The 16,420-nt window shown below is 33.1% G+C and overlaps 1 protein-coding gene across 4 annotated transcripts in view; it reads left to right on the forward strand.

The window, feature by feature from the left end:
- sm (smooth) overlaps window positions 1-16,420 on the forward strand; it is a 104,022-nt gene that overhangs the window by 1,206 nt on the left and 86,396 nt on the right. For all 4 annotated transcript variants that reach the window (XM_065346295.1, XM_065346296.1, XM_065346297.1 and 1 more), the window contains exon 5: window positions 269-365. In XM_065346295.1, coding sequence (XP_065202367.1) covers window positions 269-365 — 97 coding nt within the window. The remainder of the gene's footprint in view (window positions 1-268; window positions 366-16,420) is intronic.

The raw sequence follows: 16,420 nt of genomic DNA on the forward strand, positions 1-16,420 counted from the left end.
TTTTAGTTACCTAATTTCGCATGTTAATTGTAACGAAGAAGACAATGTTTTCCTACAAAGAAGTAGTTGAAAACGTTGCATTAGTGTGTTTTAATTATGCTCGACGACTTACACTTGACATGGGCCAACTTTAGGTTAATTATATTTCCCGATCATTTACTCTGATGATAAAACTACCTCGTTGTGCCAAAAGAAATATTTGTTGACGTGTTTGCACAAATATTGGTTATTAAGAACAAGAAGCATATCTTCCTTAATTCGTTAACACGTTTGCAGACGTAGAGACAGCTAAGAGGGCCAAGGAAGCGTTGGATGGAGCAGACATCTACTCTGGATGCTGCACGTTGAAAATCGAATTCGCCAAGGTAATTTTACTCAATTTTATACTTATTTTTAGATAATTTAAACGAATATCGACGATGAAATAATAACCGCTTCGAGTTTACTTCAGACTAAATCAGTAATTTGTCATATCTGTCGATAAAACGACTTTCAAATAACCATCAATGTCTTTTATATTCCTTAAGCTTCCCAACAGCTGTTGATTAATGACTTTTTGTCTTACTCGCTGTAAACTTGGTATTGATGGTACCATAGGTACCTCGTCTATAAGTATTCTAATCGATTCATAGAGTATAATCTATTGATCTAAACTTGGCAGAATTAACATTAAAGGGGTTTACTTGACAATTTAAAAATAAAAAGACAATCACTACACCTCTCGTAGCTTTCTATACGTAGAGAAACATTTTTATAGGAATATTTCTTTAGAAATTCATCCCCTAATGGCGTTCGCAGAAGAGGAAAACTTCAGCATACCGGGTGATAGGTTATGAATTTTAAAAGATGAGGTGGTATGATAATTAGCTCGGTTTACATAGATTTTCCATCGAGTTTCTTTTATGGCAACTTGAATACTTGATTCATTATTTCTCGAAAATATGAACGATAATTTTCTCCGCTAAAATTAACGCAGAAATATTTCAGTTTTTCGACGAGTCGTCTATTTTGAGTATCACTGCAAATGACGCATAGCTAAAGTAATTTTTTTTCTTTTTATTGTGATACGTGTGGATGAAGAGCTTTTAATAAGAGGTGGTTGAATGTTGAATGGGTTCAAAAGAAGACTCGCTAGATAATATAAATCCATTGAAGGAAAAAAAACATACACAGTTGACTGTCGATTCTGCTTTGCAAAAGTATGTAGCCGAATGAAGTCAAGTGATAAGGGAAAAATATACCCTTGTCAACTGAGAATTGGTTGTGTAATAAAACGTAGGGGGTAATCGATCTTTTTCTACGATATTTGTAAAAAATACCTTTCAGGATGAGTAAGAATAAAAAAAATCGCTAATACGAATTCATATACAGCAAGGTACAAGCCACTACATTTTATAACTGAATTGTTTCCATGTCTAATGGAGATTTGCCATTATTGGCGAAGATTTTGTTATGCGGCAAGGGTTTTGTTATTTATGTGAAAAAATTAATCCGCATCATCGTACCGTGAATTGTTTTTTTATTCGCCGATAGCTACGATATCAGAAACGCGTATTTATTATGAACGATTATTTGAATTTTCAAACACTTGGACGAATCTCTCCCCCTTTTTTTGTACCGTTGATTGCCGCGTGGTAAAAAAGACATGAAAAATACAAATATTTTTTTTTATTCGATTTAATTCCGTTGCACGTTTATGTATGTATATTTTTTTTTTGCTCTGTGGTGAAAAATCAAATCGTAATATTTCATTTCACAATTTAATTTACGACAGAAATTCTCGTTCGAAATTAAATTTCCTAAGAGTGACAAAAAAAAGTTTTTCATAAAACGTCACGAAACCGGAACATTTAAGAGTTTCCGGTTTGCAAAAAACTTTTTCTCCGCGAAAATTTCCAGTGTAGATAACAAGATATTTCTTTCGGCCAAGTTTATACCCTACCGTCGTCGTCGTATTAAAATTCAAAAGCGAGTGGGATAAGTCTTTCGGTTTGCCTTAATTCTGTACGGTTAACGTTTTAGAAAAATGTTACCGGATTATTTCATGAAATATTTTTTAATTGGGTCACAGAATGGAGCTTTTTAAAAAAGAAATTATCTGCCTGCCAAGTACTTTTAAAAATTACGAAAATTACGATTAAGTATTTTCAGATCGAGTTCGTTTACAATTTTTCTCGGATAACTTTTTAAAAGTTTATTCAAATTATATTCACATCATGGATTAAGATATTAGTCATTTTTATTCGGATTCTTTTCTAATTTGTTAAAAATATTAGTATGGCGAGTGTAGTGAATGAAATAGAAAGAAATAGGAATCGCTGAGATGATACTCGATTTAAATTCAGCTGCAGTTCAAGTTTGTGGTAGGTATAAGAAGAGGAATAAAAATGTAAAGGAGGTCTACCGTCTACCACATGAAAGAAATAAGAATTGAGATTGAGAAGTTCGAGTTTACAAATTTGGGGACCCCTTGATTTGTTCTAAGCTACTTTTAATGTGACTTAATTAGTTTTTTTCATCAAAACGTCATTGTGGTTGTCCAAAAAAGTTGCTCATTCAATTTTTTTTGTAAAAATCATAAAAAAATTATAGACTAATTTATATTTGTCGCGGACCTTCCGATGAAAAAAGTGGTAGAGGAAGAAGCGGGAGTAAAAATCAAAAATCTCGTTCTGAGAATAATTTTTTTCAACTCAAAGAATAACTTTTTCTTGTTACAAGCCAACTTTTTGAACTCACACTCTCTGATTTAAACGAAACCAAGCCAGATCGAAGGAGCATGTCCTAAAACCTCCGTAACCGAAATTTCAGGTGCTGAAGTCCATTTTTGAATATTTGAGAATTTTTGATTGTTTGAAATATTCGAAAAAGCCTTTTCAAGGGCAAATCTCCATCTTTTTGAATGCAAAATATAAATTGTTTTGGGCAAAGTTGACCAATTTGAATAATTTCTTCAAATTCAACTACCACACATCAACAACAAGTGGGTAGGTACCTAGTTTTGAACTATTCTGGAGCCTCCAGCGATTTTTTAATTTTCTCCAGAAAGTTCAAATCGCTCTGAAAGGGCCCGAAATGAAGTTGGCACCTTCGACCGTTTTCCTTTCATACATTTTTTAAAAATTTGATTTTTTTCAACTTTTTCTGCAATTAACATACATACAAATTGGTTAGAAATTAATTTTTGAACTCACATTACTGAATTTCGTGAAAACCACCTAAAAATATCGGAATCCAAATTTGTAGGTGCTAAAGTTCATTTTTAACCCTTCCTGAGCGATTTGAAATTTCTTGAGAAAATTGACGAATCGCTCGAGGCTCCAGAATTAATAGCCCAAAACTTATAAAACACTTTCAAGATTTCTTCTTTTTTGGGAGGGGAAAGAATTTGAGTTTGAAAATGAAATACTGAATGGAATAATTTTTTCTGCAAAATGAACTTTATCTTTCGAGGATTTCAACTTTTAAGGTTTTCCTCGCATTGCCTGATTTTAAAAAAAAATGTCGATTTTTATGTAAAATTGTAACTTTTTCTCAAAACAAACGGACGTTAGAAGCTGAAATTTTGTTTATAAATTTAATAGATCTACGAATATTTTTTTTAACTGGTTGAAATTTCCAGCTTATCCTCGTTGCTTTTCATTGCCTTATAATCGTGATTTTAGACATCCTTTTTTGTTGTATTTATAAATCCTTGAAAAGACCGAAATGATAAACGTATTCGGAATGTTTCAAGGTTTTTTTCTTATTGAAAATTATATAACGTGCGGGAAATTTCTGTTGAAAAAGCTGCGACGTTATTTTTTTTCATTTCAAATGAAAAAAAAAATTGCAATTTATGAGAAATCTCTCGACTTTTGGAATAAAAAGTATACTGTATGAAAATACATTATATTTCCATAATTCTGCTCTTTAAGGAAATTCATGCAGTGGTTGTGTTTGACCATGCAAGCGAATAAGAAGAAAAACACGGTAATGGATGTTTGTTTATTATTTTGTGGCCGGGCTGTTTAAAATATTTATTCGATTTCATTATTTACCGAGTCATTTTACCGCGGTCGGTCGCTTAAAATACATTCATGGTGGGACTACTTACTCTTTAAAAATTTACTTTTCATTTCGGCCGAATTTAGAGGTATAAAATTTGAATTAAGTATCGAACTTTCATGTACACCTACTACACGAGGAGTATTATTGATAAAGTTTTTTTTTTTGTACTTTGGCCAAGTTTTCCTTATTTTTATCGAATTCGCCGTGACGGCCTGGCGGGTTAATTTAAATGCGAACGGTGTTTTCAAGAATGATTGACTCGAAGGGAGAAACGTGAAGGATATATTGGTGAAATGTTGGCATTTTATGCCTTACTTTTCGAATTCTTGGAAAAGATTGATGCGAAACTTGTTAAAAGTAATTTTTATGCGTTCATAATATTGTAAATATATTATTATTAAAGGTAAAATTCCATAGCGTTTCGGAAACCTTTAAGATAACGACGTGTATTTTAACGTGGGTACGATATGGTAGACTGAATAATATCGCAAATTCCTGTAATAAAATTATACCAAAATACAAGACAACGTTGATTAAAGTTTCCAAAGCGAGGAAAAAATTCTTACATTTTTTCAAATCGAATTAACCGTTTAATGTTGGAAAAGTAAAGTACTACCTATATAAAAGCTTAAAAGCGCCATATAGCATACAGCCAGCTCGCGTGTGGACGAGAAACACATAGAAAATGATTGGTTCGTTAGAAGAAAAACTCATTAGCAATTTTTAATTCTTATGTAGAAGTCTGTGAAAGGCTTATAGACGTATATAGAGTATAAGATTAAAACTAAAAAGAAATACAAAAAGTAATTCCACGAGTAGTTTGTGATTTTTCGAAATTATCTTTCGATTGGGTTTCACAATGGAAAGCGAATTTAATTCTGCCAAGAATTTAAACGCTACTAGGGATTTGATTTTAATTGAAGTAAATAATGCCTGCCTCAATCTCCGTTCAAAAATAGCCAACTTAATTAATTGAGAATAGATATAGATAACATATTTGAAATTTTTCACGTTTGGTTTTTCTATTTCGTATTTTTCCTTTTCCTTTTTTTTTTTTTTTTTTTTTTTTAATTCAAGCGTAGATTGGCGTCTATTAAAATATATAGCGGTATAATAGGTGTATTTTTATATCTTACATACTATACGTACAGTGTACGACATTTTCGCTGACTTCATTATTTTTAATATAATTTATTTGTTCGCACTTTAATTGTACGAGTCGTTTATGCGTTAATTTGATTTATATCCAAGATCAACGATTTTTATTACTCGCACTCGCGATGTAATGTTTTGATTTCGAGCCAACATGAAGAAAACGAACAATTGTAAGTTGTTGCGTGAAATTTAATTTTCCAAAGTTCGAACGTAATTAGCTCGTTAATTCATTCATAAATTTCGCATAAAATTTTTCACTTTTAAAGGAATGCATGGAATTGTACTCGGATACCTACTGGACGTATGTACAGTTGTACTTTTTCGTATAGGTAGGTTTTTTTTGTTGTTAAATTTACCCTGTCTTGTTGCCAAAGCACGAATTCGTAATTAGAAGGAATTTCTGTAACGTCAGCGCGATGAAATTTTAGTCATAGTTACCTTTATGTATATAAAACGATAACGCTTTTGGGATGGAATTTTTTGCTCTTTTTTTAAATTTCAAATCATGAATTTTTATGTCAAAAGGTATCTCTGAAAAGAATTTCATCGGGAGTAAAGATGATACATTTTCTTCCAGCTTCCCAATTTTATTATAAGATCGATGTAGGATAAGAAGATTTTATTTTACATATCGAGGATTTTAAAAATACTGGTAGTTATTTTTGAATTCAAAGATGGATTTCGGACTTATTTTGATAAATGAGTACTTTTTTCATACTGTTAGAGTTGGTATCTAATTTCATCAAAATTGTACTTTTCCAATTTAATTGCGAAAGAAATTCAAACTGAGAATCGATTTCTCATTTATTTTTAGATAGTGACTGAGAATGAAATAAATTTTTTAACCATCCGGATCAAGTAACTGAATGGAAATTTTCCACGTTAGTAGCGTCATCGTCGAAAGAACCCCTTTTTTCTCGACCTCGAGTAAGACTCGCTCGACGGAAATATGCAAAAAATGCATTCGAATGGTGTAAAAATACATTATAAACCCCCTTCTCGTTCCGGTAGCGTTATTTTGATCCTCTCGAATGTGGAGGGTTTTGTTAGATGCCGTCGCGTCGTATTGAGGATATTTTCAAACCATTGCTTTTCTTGAAAAATGCTTGTTACGCGAATGAAATCATGACCGAGTTTAGTTTCCAGATTCAATATTCTTTTCCATTTTCTTGATTTTTATTTATGGCTAAATAAAGAGAAAAGTACCTACGTATGTATGTAGTTGGATTTCATTTTTTGTTGGTGCGCTATTAAAATATTCTTTCAGTGTGTGATTAACCTCTGTATACGACTTACATAGTAGGTTACACTTTTATATTGATATGTGGGACTTTTTCCAAGATGGCGCAGAGCTCATTATTTTTTAGATTGATAAGATTTATAAAGTTCAGTAGTAAACGAAGCGCATAAATATTGCATTGCGTTATATCATTGGGAAAGGCTAAGCACACTTTTTGATTTTTCTCGAAAACAAAACGGTTTGAATTAAATTCTATTTTGATGTAAATTGAAGGTATTGAAATTTCCTATCGATTGGTGTAAAGTTTTCTGAATTTTGTGTAATAAACTGGCTCGGGTTTAAATCAGGATATACATCGTAGTCAGAACGGTGCAGAGCGGTTAGTCGGAGGGCCCGCATAAGAATCTATCCCCCCCCCGGCCGATCCTCTGGAGCAACTTTTTTCTTATAGGGTAGTCCTAAGGAACATTTCTATGTAGCAGTTGTCGTGGAAAAAAAAGTGGCCCTACTTACAAAATGGTGGTCATTTTGATTGACCGGTCAGCCAAAATCACAGATTTTGCGTCCCAACATAGGATTTTCACTGTCAAAATTTCAAATGCTAAAATGCCTTTTTCGATTTTTGGTGAATTTTTGATAATCAGGCCAAAAATTGGGGGGAAAATCAAAATTTTACCAAATTGACTTAGAAAGCTGAAATTTGGGATATCCCTAATTTTTGACCTGCCAAATCGATTGGAAACTGTTTCAAACCGTTTTGAGTAGTTCTGGAGCCTCCAACAGATTTTTGAAACTTGAAATTCCCACAAAATTTCATCAAATAGAGTTGGAAAGCCTAAATTTATTCAGCAGACTGATTTCAATACGCTACGAAGTCGACTGCAGGTGGATTTCAAGTCGTTTTGGAGCCTCCGGCGACTTTTTGAAAATCCCTGGAGCCTTAAGCACATTTTTGAAACTTTAAATTTTCGCAAAATTTCATCAAATGGAGTTGGAAAGCCGAAATTTACTCTACACTCAAATTGTAACACCCTTTGAAGACGACATCAGGTAGGTTCAAGTCATTTTGGAGCCTCCAGCGACTTTTTGAAGATTTCTGGAGCCTCCAACAGATTTTTAAAACTTGAATTTCCCACAAAATTTCATTAAATATGGAGTTGGAAAGCCTAAATTTATTCAGCAAACTGATTTCAATACGCTACGAAGTCGACTGCTGGTGGATTTCAAGTCGTTTTGGAGCCTCCAGCAACTTTTTGAAAATTCCTGGAGCCTCCAGCAGATTTTTGAAACTTTAAATTTTCACAAAATTTCATCAAATGAAGTTGGAAAGCCGAAATTTACTCTATACTCCAATTTTAACACCCTTTGAAGACGCTATTAGGTGGGTTCAAGTCATTTTGGAGCCTCCAGCGACTTTTTTAAAATTCCTGGAGTCTTCAGTAGATTTTTAAAACTTGAATTTCCACGAAATTTCATCAAATGCCGTTGGAAGGCCGAACTTCATTATGAAAATTAATTTCAATACACTATGAAGTCGACTACAGATGGATTTTAAGTCATTTTGGAGCTTCCAGCAACTTTTTAGAAAATACTTAAGCCTCCGGTAGATTTTCGAAACTTCAAATTTTTACAAAATTTCATGAAATGGAGTTGGAAAGTCGAAATTTACTCTGCAGAGTATTGATATTAGTTTCAAAACTAATTTTCACAATTTTTACTGAATGAGTAGGTATGCATTTCTAAAAGAGGCATTGTATGTATCTCTAAAAAATGGTCAATTTTGAATTTTTAAAAATTCGCTAAAAATCGAAAAATCAATTTGGGCAGCTAAAATTTTTGTTTGGGGGTTTCAGACAATGCTATTTTCAAAAATCGTGGTTCTATTAAAACTGAAATTCTTCCTGGCCAACTCTTCCTTACCCATATTTACATTTTTATACAAATAATTACCAACCGTATTTCTATATGTATATTTGATCCGATTGAAAATTTCTCGATTAAAACTTTTCTATTGATACGGATTGGAGACTGAACATTATCCACGAATTAATATTCGATTATTATTCTTTGTCGTGGGAATTTTCGCGTTCAATTTTTCGACGCAGAAAGAGATACTCGTATTATACGCTGATGTAAACAAAAAGAAAAGGCGAATTTAATAAATGTTGGAAATGCGTTTTGGTGGTAGTGGTTTTTAGCCAACTCGACTATAGATCGCGGATGCTGTGTTTTGACAAGTAATTGAATTTGTAGAAATTTAAGCTTGGTTCTGCAAATGGCATATCTTATGTTAATTTTTTTCTTTAGTTTTTTCTTGTTTTTGGTACACGAGTAAGTATTTTTTATACGAAAGATACCGCATTGCAGAATGAAAAATTACGAACGAATGGTTTGGGTAATTTTTTTTATCAACGGTTATAGTGCTTTTTTCTGGGTTTGAATGTGGGTCTGGGTATATGGAAATATACGGTCGTTCGCTCTCGTTGTTTAATGTTTGAACATAGTCGACCATATCACCGACAATAATTACAATACACATAGTAGCATACGAGACTCGGCGACTTGGGGGAAAACATTGGGATCCGGATTCGGACCGAAAGAGGAAAAACGTCGTACATTCATGAGCGACGATTCTAAATTGGATTTATTGTTAGGTCGAGCAGAATATGATATTTTATGTTTTGATCATTTATTCGAATTTCGCTATACAGTACAGTTTGTTTATGACAGATGTTATAGAAGGCTGGTCTTGCATCGTTAGTGTGTTAACGTCGTGTGAATTTGTAATCATTTAATACACGGCTACGTGTTGGTTAATTAATCTATTTATCAATGCGAGATATTTAACGCGGAAATTAATTTTTTTTTCACGATATTCCCTCGATCGGGTAATTAATCAAGTGGGGGATTTTTTTTTTCTAAACCCCCGGTTACGAGTGAAGAATTTTTTTCAAAACGTCGCTTGTTATGTAGGTACCTACTCGTATAACGTATAGGCTTAGGTTCGAATGGATTATTTCGAACAATAAATGCTCGACATTTGTGAGAATTTCATTTAGGTTGTTTTGAAATACGACGACCTTTAATTAAAATACCACTTAGCCTTTAATTGTTTGTATGTTTGAAGACAGCTTAATACGAGTTTCTTGGTATATACAGCGAATGTGTTTTGAATTCTGGCCTCGGCTTAAGGATTTTAGTTTTCCCAAGCAACCATTCTTGACGCGGAACGGATTTAATATAGATGGCGCGGGCGTGCGCGTGTTATTGTACGTCGCTATGTTTTTCCTAAAACGACCAAAGGATTGGCCGTAATGGCCTTTAAGCTTCAAATTTTCGTCGTGTTTATGCTAAACAACAATATAGGCGACGGTTTACGTGTAGGACTTGACTTGGTATCGTAAGTTTGTTATGTGTAGGAGTAGGACTTAGTGTGGTACCTAATAAGTTTTTGAATGTTGAGTTGGCTAGGTGGATGCGTTCTAAATGGTTGAATTGGTACGAAAGTAGTGGATTATTTTCCAAAAGAAATTGTTAGAATGGGCAAATAATTGAAACATCGATGTATTTTGTATTTTTCTTCCTGGCTGAAAGTTGACTAAGTATGTTCAAAGTTCGAAGTTATTACCTCAGTGCTTTTGTTTGACTGAACGATGATGAATTTATTAAATGTTGAGAGACTCCAGCAATGAACTAGATTTCAAATCAGATAGGAGTTATTGTGATTTATAAAATTTTTCCAGTAGGTTTTGAGTTGAGACTGAAAGAAAAATTGATTTAGAAGCCCGATGGTGTTGAAGTTGAGAGATATGGTTGAGAGAAGGTAAGTTATTATGTTAAAAAAATTTGAACGATTGGATGAACGTGCACAGGGTGCCGAAAAACCTGTGATCAAACTCAAATTAAATCAGAGATCAAATCCTCATGTTTTAAGTAAAATGGTCAATGTTGTGGCTAAAGCAAAAATCATCGTTTTTTTCGAGTTCAGTGTGAGATTTTAACCGATTTTAGTAGGTCGTAAGTAGAATAGATTATAAATTATTGATACTTCAAACGGTTGAATGCATTTTTCTGGGCAGTTGCGGATTTACGAAACTTCAAAATCGCAGCGTGATATTATCCTTGTGAAAAATTCAACTATGCAAATCCAGAGTTCTGTCCATAAAAAGTTGAAATTTTCGTGAGGGGGGGGGGGTTCTCAAAGATACTGATCTCATTTTTGACGTCCATTCACCTACATACTAAATCAAAATGGGTCTCGAAGGGTAGGTTCAGAGTTGCAGATTTTCTAAAAATACAGTAGGTATGAGTATTGCCATTTTGGGGTTTCAAGGGCGTCGAATTCCTTTTCAAAAAGGGTCTCAAAATGGTGGTTCAAAATTGAAAATTTTCAAAAAATATGAGTATCAATTTTTTTGTGATCCAGAATTCATTTTTGAAAACCATTTGACCCAAACCCCGAAATGGACTTCAAAAGGGAGGTTCAAAAACGAAAATTTTCAAAAAATTCAAAATAGGGATCAGTATAAATCTGGATTTTTAATGGCATCAAATTCATTTTTGAAGACCATTTCATCCCAAATTGAAATCGACGTACTCAAAAACCTATAATTTGATGCTCGTAGGGTATTGCTTTTTTCAAATTTTTCAAAATTTTGTTCCTCTCCTCTCTCTTCCTAGTGGGATAATTTTTGGTGAAAGAGGCAAATGGTTGATGAAATTGAAATCAGCGTTCTCAAAAATTTATAATTCAATATCATACGTATGTATTGCATTTTTCAAAATTTTGGAATTTTGAAACTTTTTTCACCACCCTTAGCGGTTTATTTTTGGTCGAATGGACAAATACCTATAGCTGATGAAATTAAAATCTACGTTTTCAGAAAGTTAGAATTGAATGCCGATATTGCATTTTTCAACAGTTCACAAACTTAGATAATTTTTAGGGCAACCCCTCCACCCCCCTTCCACACAGTTTTTCAAAAATTGGCAAAAAAAAACGAGTATTGGAGGTGAAAGTACAAGATCGATGCAAAACTTTTTCAGTGTTTTTTTTCTTTTTATTTTTCTTTTTGAACATGCTGGAGAATTTTTTTCATGTTCGACTAAATTTTCCATCTACGAGTACGAGATTAGAGGATCTTTGTGACATGCCCTTTCATGCTAACCAATACTCAAAAACGAGGATTCGTTGAATTTGTCGGTTTTATACGTATGAATGACGTCGCACTACAGTTGATATGCATAAGTGTTGTCTTTTTAATATTTTCAAAAACGACAACGCAGCCAAAAAAATTCCACAATAAAAATACCAAAATTTTCGAAGACAGGCAAAGTACCTAAAATTTTTTTGAAAAAATCCAAAATACGTTTCTCAGCCATTCTCATCAATCCTTTCACATTTTAAATTTATTTTGAAAACTTTGAAATTTATTGTTTTATTAATGCAATTTTCTGGTCAACAACTTCAATTGTAAAAATACACATTTTCTTATCAATATTTTTTTTTATTCATCTTGGAAAAGTTGAGCCAAAATTTAAAACTATTCGTAAGTTTTTCTTTTTTTAAAGGAAATTTTGCAATTTTCGTCTTCAATTTTAAATATAAAACAGTCGTAAAAATTTCAGTTGTGTCGCATGAATTTCGTTTTTCGAAACTGGCTTATCGATCGAAAACTGGGACACACTGTTAACGGTACTACCTACAGACCAGTAGACACTATAGACAGTCTAGGGTCATAGTACAGTAGTCAGGAAACAAATCACGATTATTTTGGTGCAATGAAACAGTAGACGAAGAACACGAAGAGGAAAAAAATTGGGCGCCAAAATACCGCCGCAATATTATTCGAATCGTAGGCACAATACCATCTGGTATGAAATAAAACACGTTTACTTGGTCATCGTCCAAAATGTCACGAAATTATTTCACAAGTGTTACTTAAGCGGGTAAAAATGAAAATCTCACTGATACGAAATTCAATCGCAAGGTCAAACACAGCTTACCGCCTTGTATTATTCACTATTTCAAATCTGTCGTGAAAACCTTCGCGTTTCTTTTTCTTCTTTTTTTTCTCGCAGCATCTTCCGCGTAGTCTTCGTCATTGTTGATATCGCGAAAAAAAATGTATGTCGAACTCATTAATCTACGTCAAGTGTATACTTGAGGCTTTGATATGGAAAGCGAAAGGAGGAGAAAATATGCTCACAATTTTTATTGGAGCGACTTTTTATTTACACTATTTATCTCTTCTTTCTCTCTATATCATCGTTTTTTTTTTTTTTTTTTTTACTTCGCCATAGCACACTATAAACTTGAAAACGCAACGCGGCGCGAGGATAAAAGATGAAAAAATGTTTTTACCAAAACATAACTTGAACATAGTAAATAAATAGTACATTACTGGAGTCTTCTCTCGTACGTAAAATAAATTCCAAAATGACAACATCGTTAACATTCGAATATATTACAACGATTTCGCCTTCATTTTTTACCTTCTTTTTTTTGTCCTACTCGAGTAGATATTTCGAAAGTTTAAACCTACCTACGTATTTTTTGGCGCCCTTTTTTACGCGGCGTTTGTGAAAAGAAAAACACAAATTAAGGGTAATTCCACACACGTCGACCTAGCTTAATCTTTTTATTCTACGTGTATAGTAATTTTTCATTTATACCTTGCTGACGATATTACGCCTCATTTTATCCGCGTTATGTAACGCTACGAGGGTAGGTATAGGTACCTAAGTAGGTAAATACGAAAACGAACTGATCTATGAAGAAAACTCATATATCAGCGACTCGATCCAAAGTTCTATATAACTGCCAAAGTCAACCAAATTTCAATGTAAAATATGAACAAGCCGATGTCATTTATCCACGACGAAAATGCGAATCCATTTTTTCGCAGTATAAACGAATCTCCGATACACATATATTTTTTTTATCTCGTCCCATTCGACATTTTCGCCGATATCTTCGCTCTAAGCATCGAGCTTTTCGACGCGTTCAATACACCATGGGGTACTTCTTCGCTCGACTTTATTTCTTTCGATATTTTTCGAAATGAGAATTTTCTACACTGTACATAATAATAATTTAATTACGCTATAAATGAAAAGCCCAAAAACCTTAGACGAGAAGTAGAAATGACTATAATATTTCAACATTTCAAACCATCCTCCCATTCGCGTTGAAATTTTATAGACTTACTGGACAAATTAGTATCTCAATGACTAACTGAACCATCTGAATTGAGCCTACTTTGAAATGGGATACCTATTTCCTAGACCTATATCCGCAGTTGTATAGATAGTCGGATGATCAAGACAGTTAAAATTTTATATACAGGGTGTGCTACTCGTCTTACATTGCTCTCCTTCCATACAACGACACGGCAACCCGAACTGCATCAATTTAAATAGGTTGATTTTAAAGGGTAGGTAGGTATAGTTGTTCGGTATCAGGTTTAATTTTTGTCCCAAAATGTAGCCTATAATTTCTCGAATAATAGAGATGGATGAAATTTGTCATACGTACCGATTTCACGTATACCTTTGAAAAGTTATACAAAGTGATTCGAGATGTTAGCTTTTGTGGATTTCGTTCAAATTCAGAATTGAAGAAGCTACACAATAGCAATCGAGAAAACCTATTTCACGCAATTTACGATACTCTATCAAATATTTTCATTTTCCTTTTCCTTCAAGGATAAGATCAGGCTTGGAATTTTCTTTCACAAATTTCGAGTCTGCAAAACCTTGAATTTTTTTTGAAATCAACCGCTGCGATTATCCAACTATTCATTTTATACAATAGGTATTTTATGAAGTTCAACTAAACGAGAGTGTTTTGAAATTACCCGAAAAAGATTAACCAAGAATTTAATTTTTCCAGAAAAATTCTACATTCTGATAGGTACAGAAAAAAACAAACTTGATTATAAACATTTTTTAGTAGTTGTTGAATGTTTCAAGTTCGTTGGTTTCTAGATTGGGATACTTCAGATAAAGGTAATTTGGAGACATCATCAGTCCAACTAACTAAAACTAGAGAAAATTTCATTTTGATTATTTTTATCTAAAAATTGATAATTATGAAATAACAAAAGTGCCATCTTCCCCCCTCAAATTTAGTTTTTCTGAGGGGCTTTTTGAAATAAGAATCATTGAAACACATTAAAATCATAATTTATGAAAGACTGTATAAAAATCAAGAATATTCTTTATGATTTAAGTCATGCCCCGCCTAGAACAGTTTTTTAACCCATGGGTCATTCCACGTCGATTGAACCAAGAAGTGGTAGGGGGATTCGGCGATTTTTTTATTTGAAATTTTTCCTATGGAAAGACCTTCCGAAGGGATGACCAATGGCACAAATCGCAGCCCTCTAGCCCATTTTTAAAGGCAGTCAGGGGGTGTCAAAGTTTCCAGTGAACCTAAAATATCATACATTTCTGCAGTGGATTTACTCGATAACCGTGATACCTACCAAAATGCAACATTTTCCCATTGTTAGGGGAGGTGTTTTGAAAGACTTTTTGGTGATATCATAAAAATCAGTGTTGCCACTTTTTTTCATATAAAAAATTAGCTCAAAAAGCTTCGAAACGTAGTTTTCATATAGTTCCGACTCTCAAAAATTCTGAAAAAAATATATTATGAACAACCTTTCATGCTGAACAACATATTAAAAAATTGGGATGGTTCTATGTTGCAAAGTTGATTTTAAAAAATCTAAAGTTTGCGAAAAAATGTGATTTTTTGATTTCAAACATGAAAAAAAAGTTTTGATAGGTGAAGTTGACCCATTTGATACCTATTTTTACGTATCTGTTGAAAAAGTTGAAAACCCCCTTTCACTCGATGAAATGAACTCATCACAAAAAAATCAAAATTCGAAAAGATTCAAAAAATGAACGAATTTTATTTTTTTGTTGTGAGTGTAATTTTTATCAACTTTTTCATGAAATTCGACAGAAAGAGGTCAAAATAAGACAACTGAATAAATTTAAACTTTTTTTGATGTTTGAAATTGAAAATTGAATTTTTTCGAATTTTGATTTTTTTTGTGAGGAGTTTATTTCAAAGGGACTATTGAAATGGATGATATTTTAGGTTCACTGAAAACTTTGACACCCCCTGGCTTCCTTTAAAAATGGGCTAGAGGGCTACGATTTGCGCCATTGGTCATCCCTTCGGAAGGTCGTTCCACAGGATAAACTTCAAAAAAATCGCCGAACCCCACTACCACTTCTTGCTCCAATTGACGTGGAATGACCCCCATACATTTTGACTACATCTATGCTTTGAATTTTTTTTCGTGTTTTTCAACATTAAAAGTGATTTTATGTGGAAACTATTTATCCTAAGGGAAAAATGATGTGAAAAAAAATTGTAGAACATGAAATCTTCTTTTTGCTTACAACTATTAGTAGTTTTCTAGGATGCTTCGTCCACAAAATACGGACTAAAAACGCATGTAAAGCTCTTAAATCACTTTTTTCCAGTTTTTAAAATTTTTTGTTTGAAATTCGAAAATTTTGACAATTTACAGAAACGCTAATTTTCAACGTTTTTTCGATCTGTTTGGACCATTGGAAAGAGGAAAGAAAGGGCTATTCAAATCACTCATGAAATCCAGACCTTTAATTTTCCGTAAATTTCTTCGTTATAAAAAAATTCTTGAAATTTTTTCTCGAGCTTTGACAAATCTGCCATCATTATCACGTGTAGTATTACGAATTGATAAGAAAAGATCTATACTGGCGTAACTGCAATTTCGAGGCGTATTTTAATTATGTAAAACGTTATGGTGAAATTTGAAGGTTGAAAATTTTCGTAGAATAATGGCGTGCGACGCGTAATGGATTCGTTAATATTTTATCACCGTGTTTGGCTAGTCCATGTGTAAGTTGATACCTGCAGCAAAAAGTTTCCACGTTCGCGTCCTAATGAATTAACTTTCATTTTGGTAT

This window comes from Planococcus citri, chromosome 1 (genome assembly GCF_950023065.1).
Source record: "Planococcus citri chromosome 1, ihPlaCitr1.1, whole genome shotgun sequence".
Classification (NCBI taxonomy): Eukaryota; Metazoa; Arthropoda; class Insecta; order Hemiptera; family Pseudococcidae; genus Planococcus; species Planococcus citri.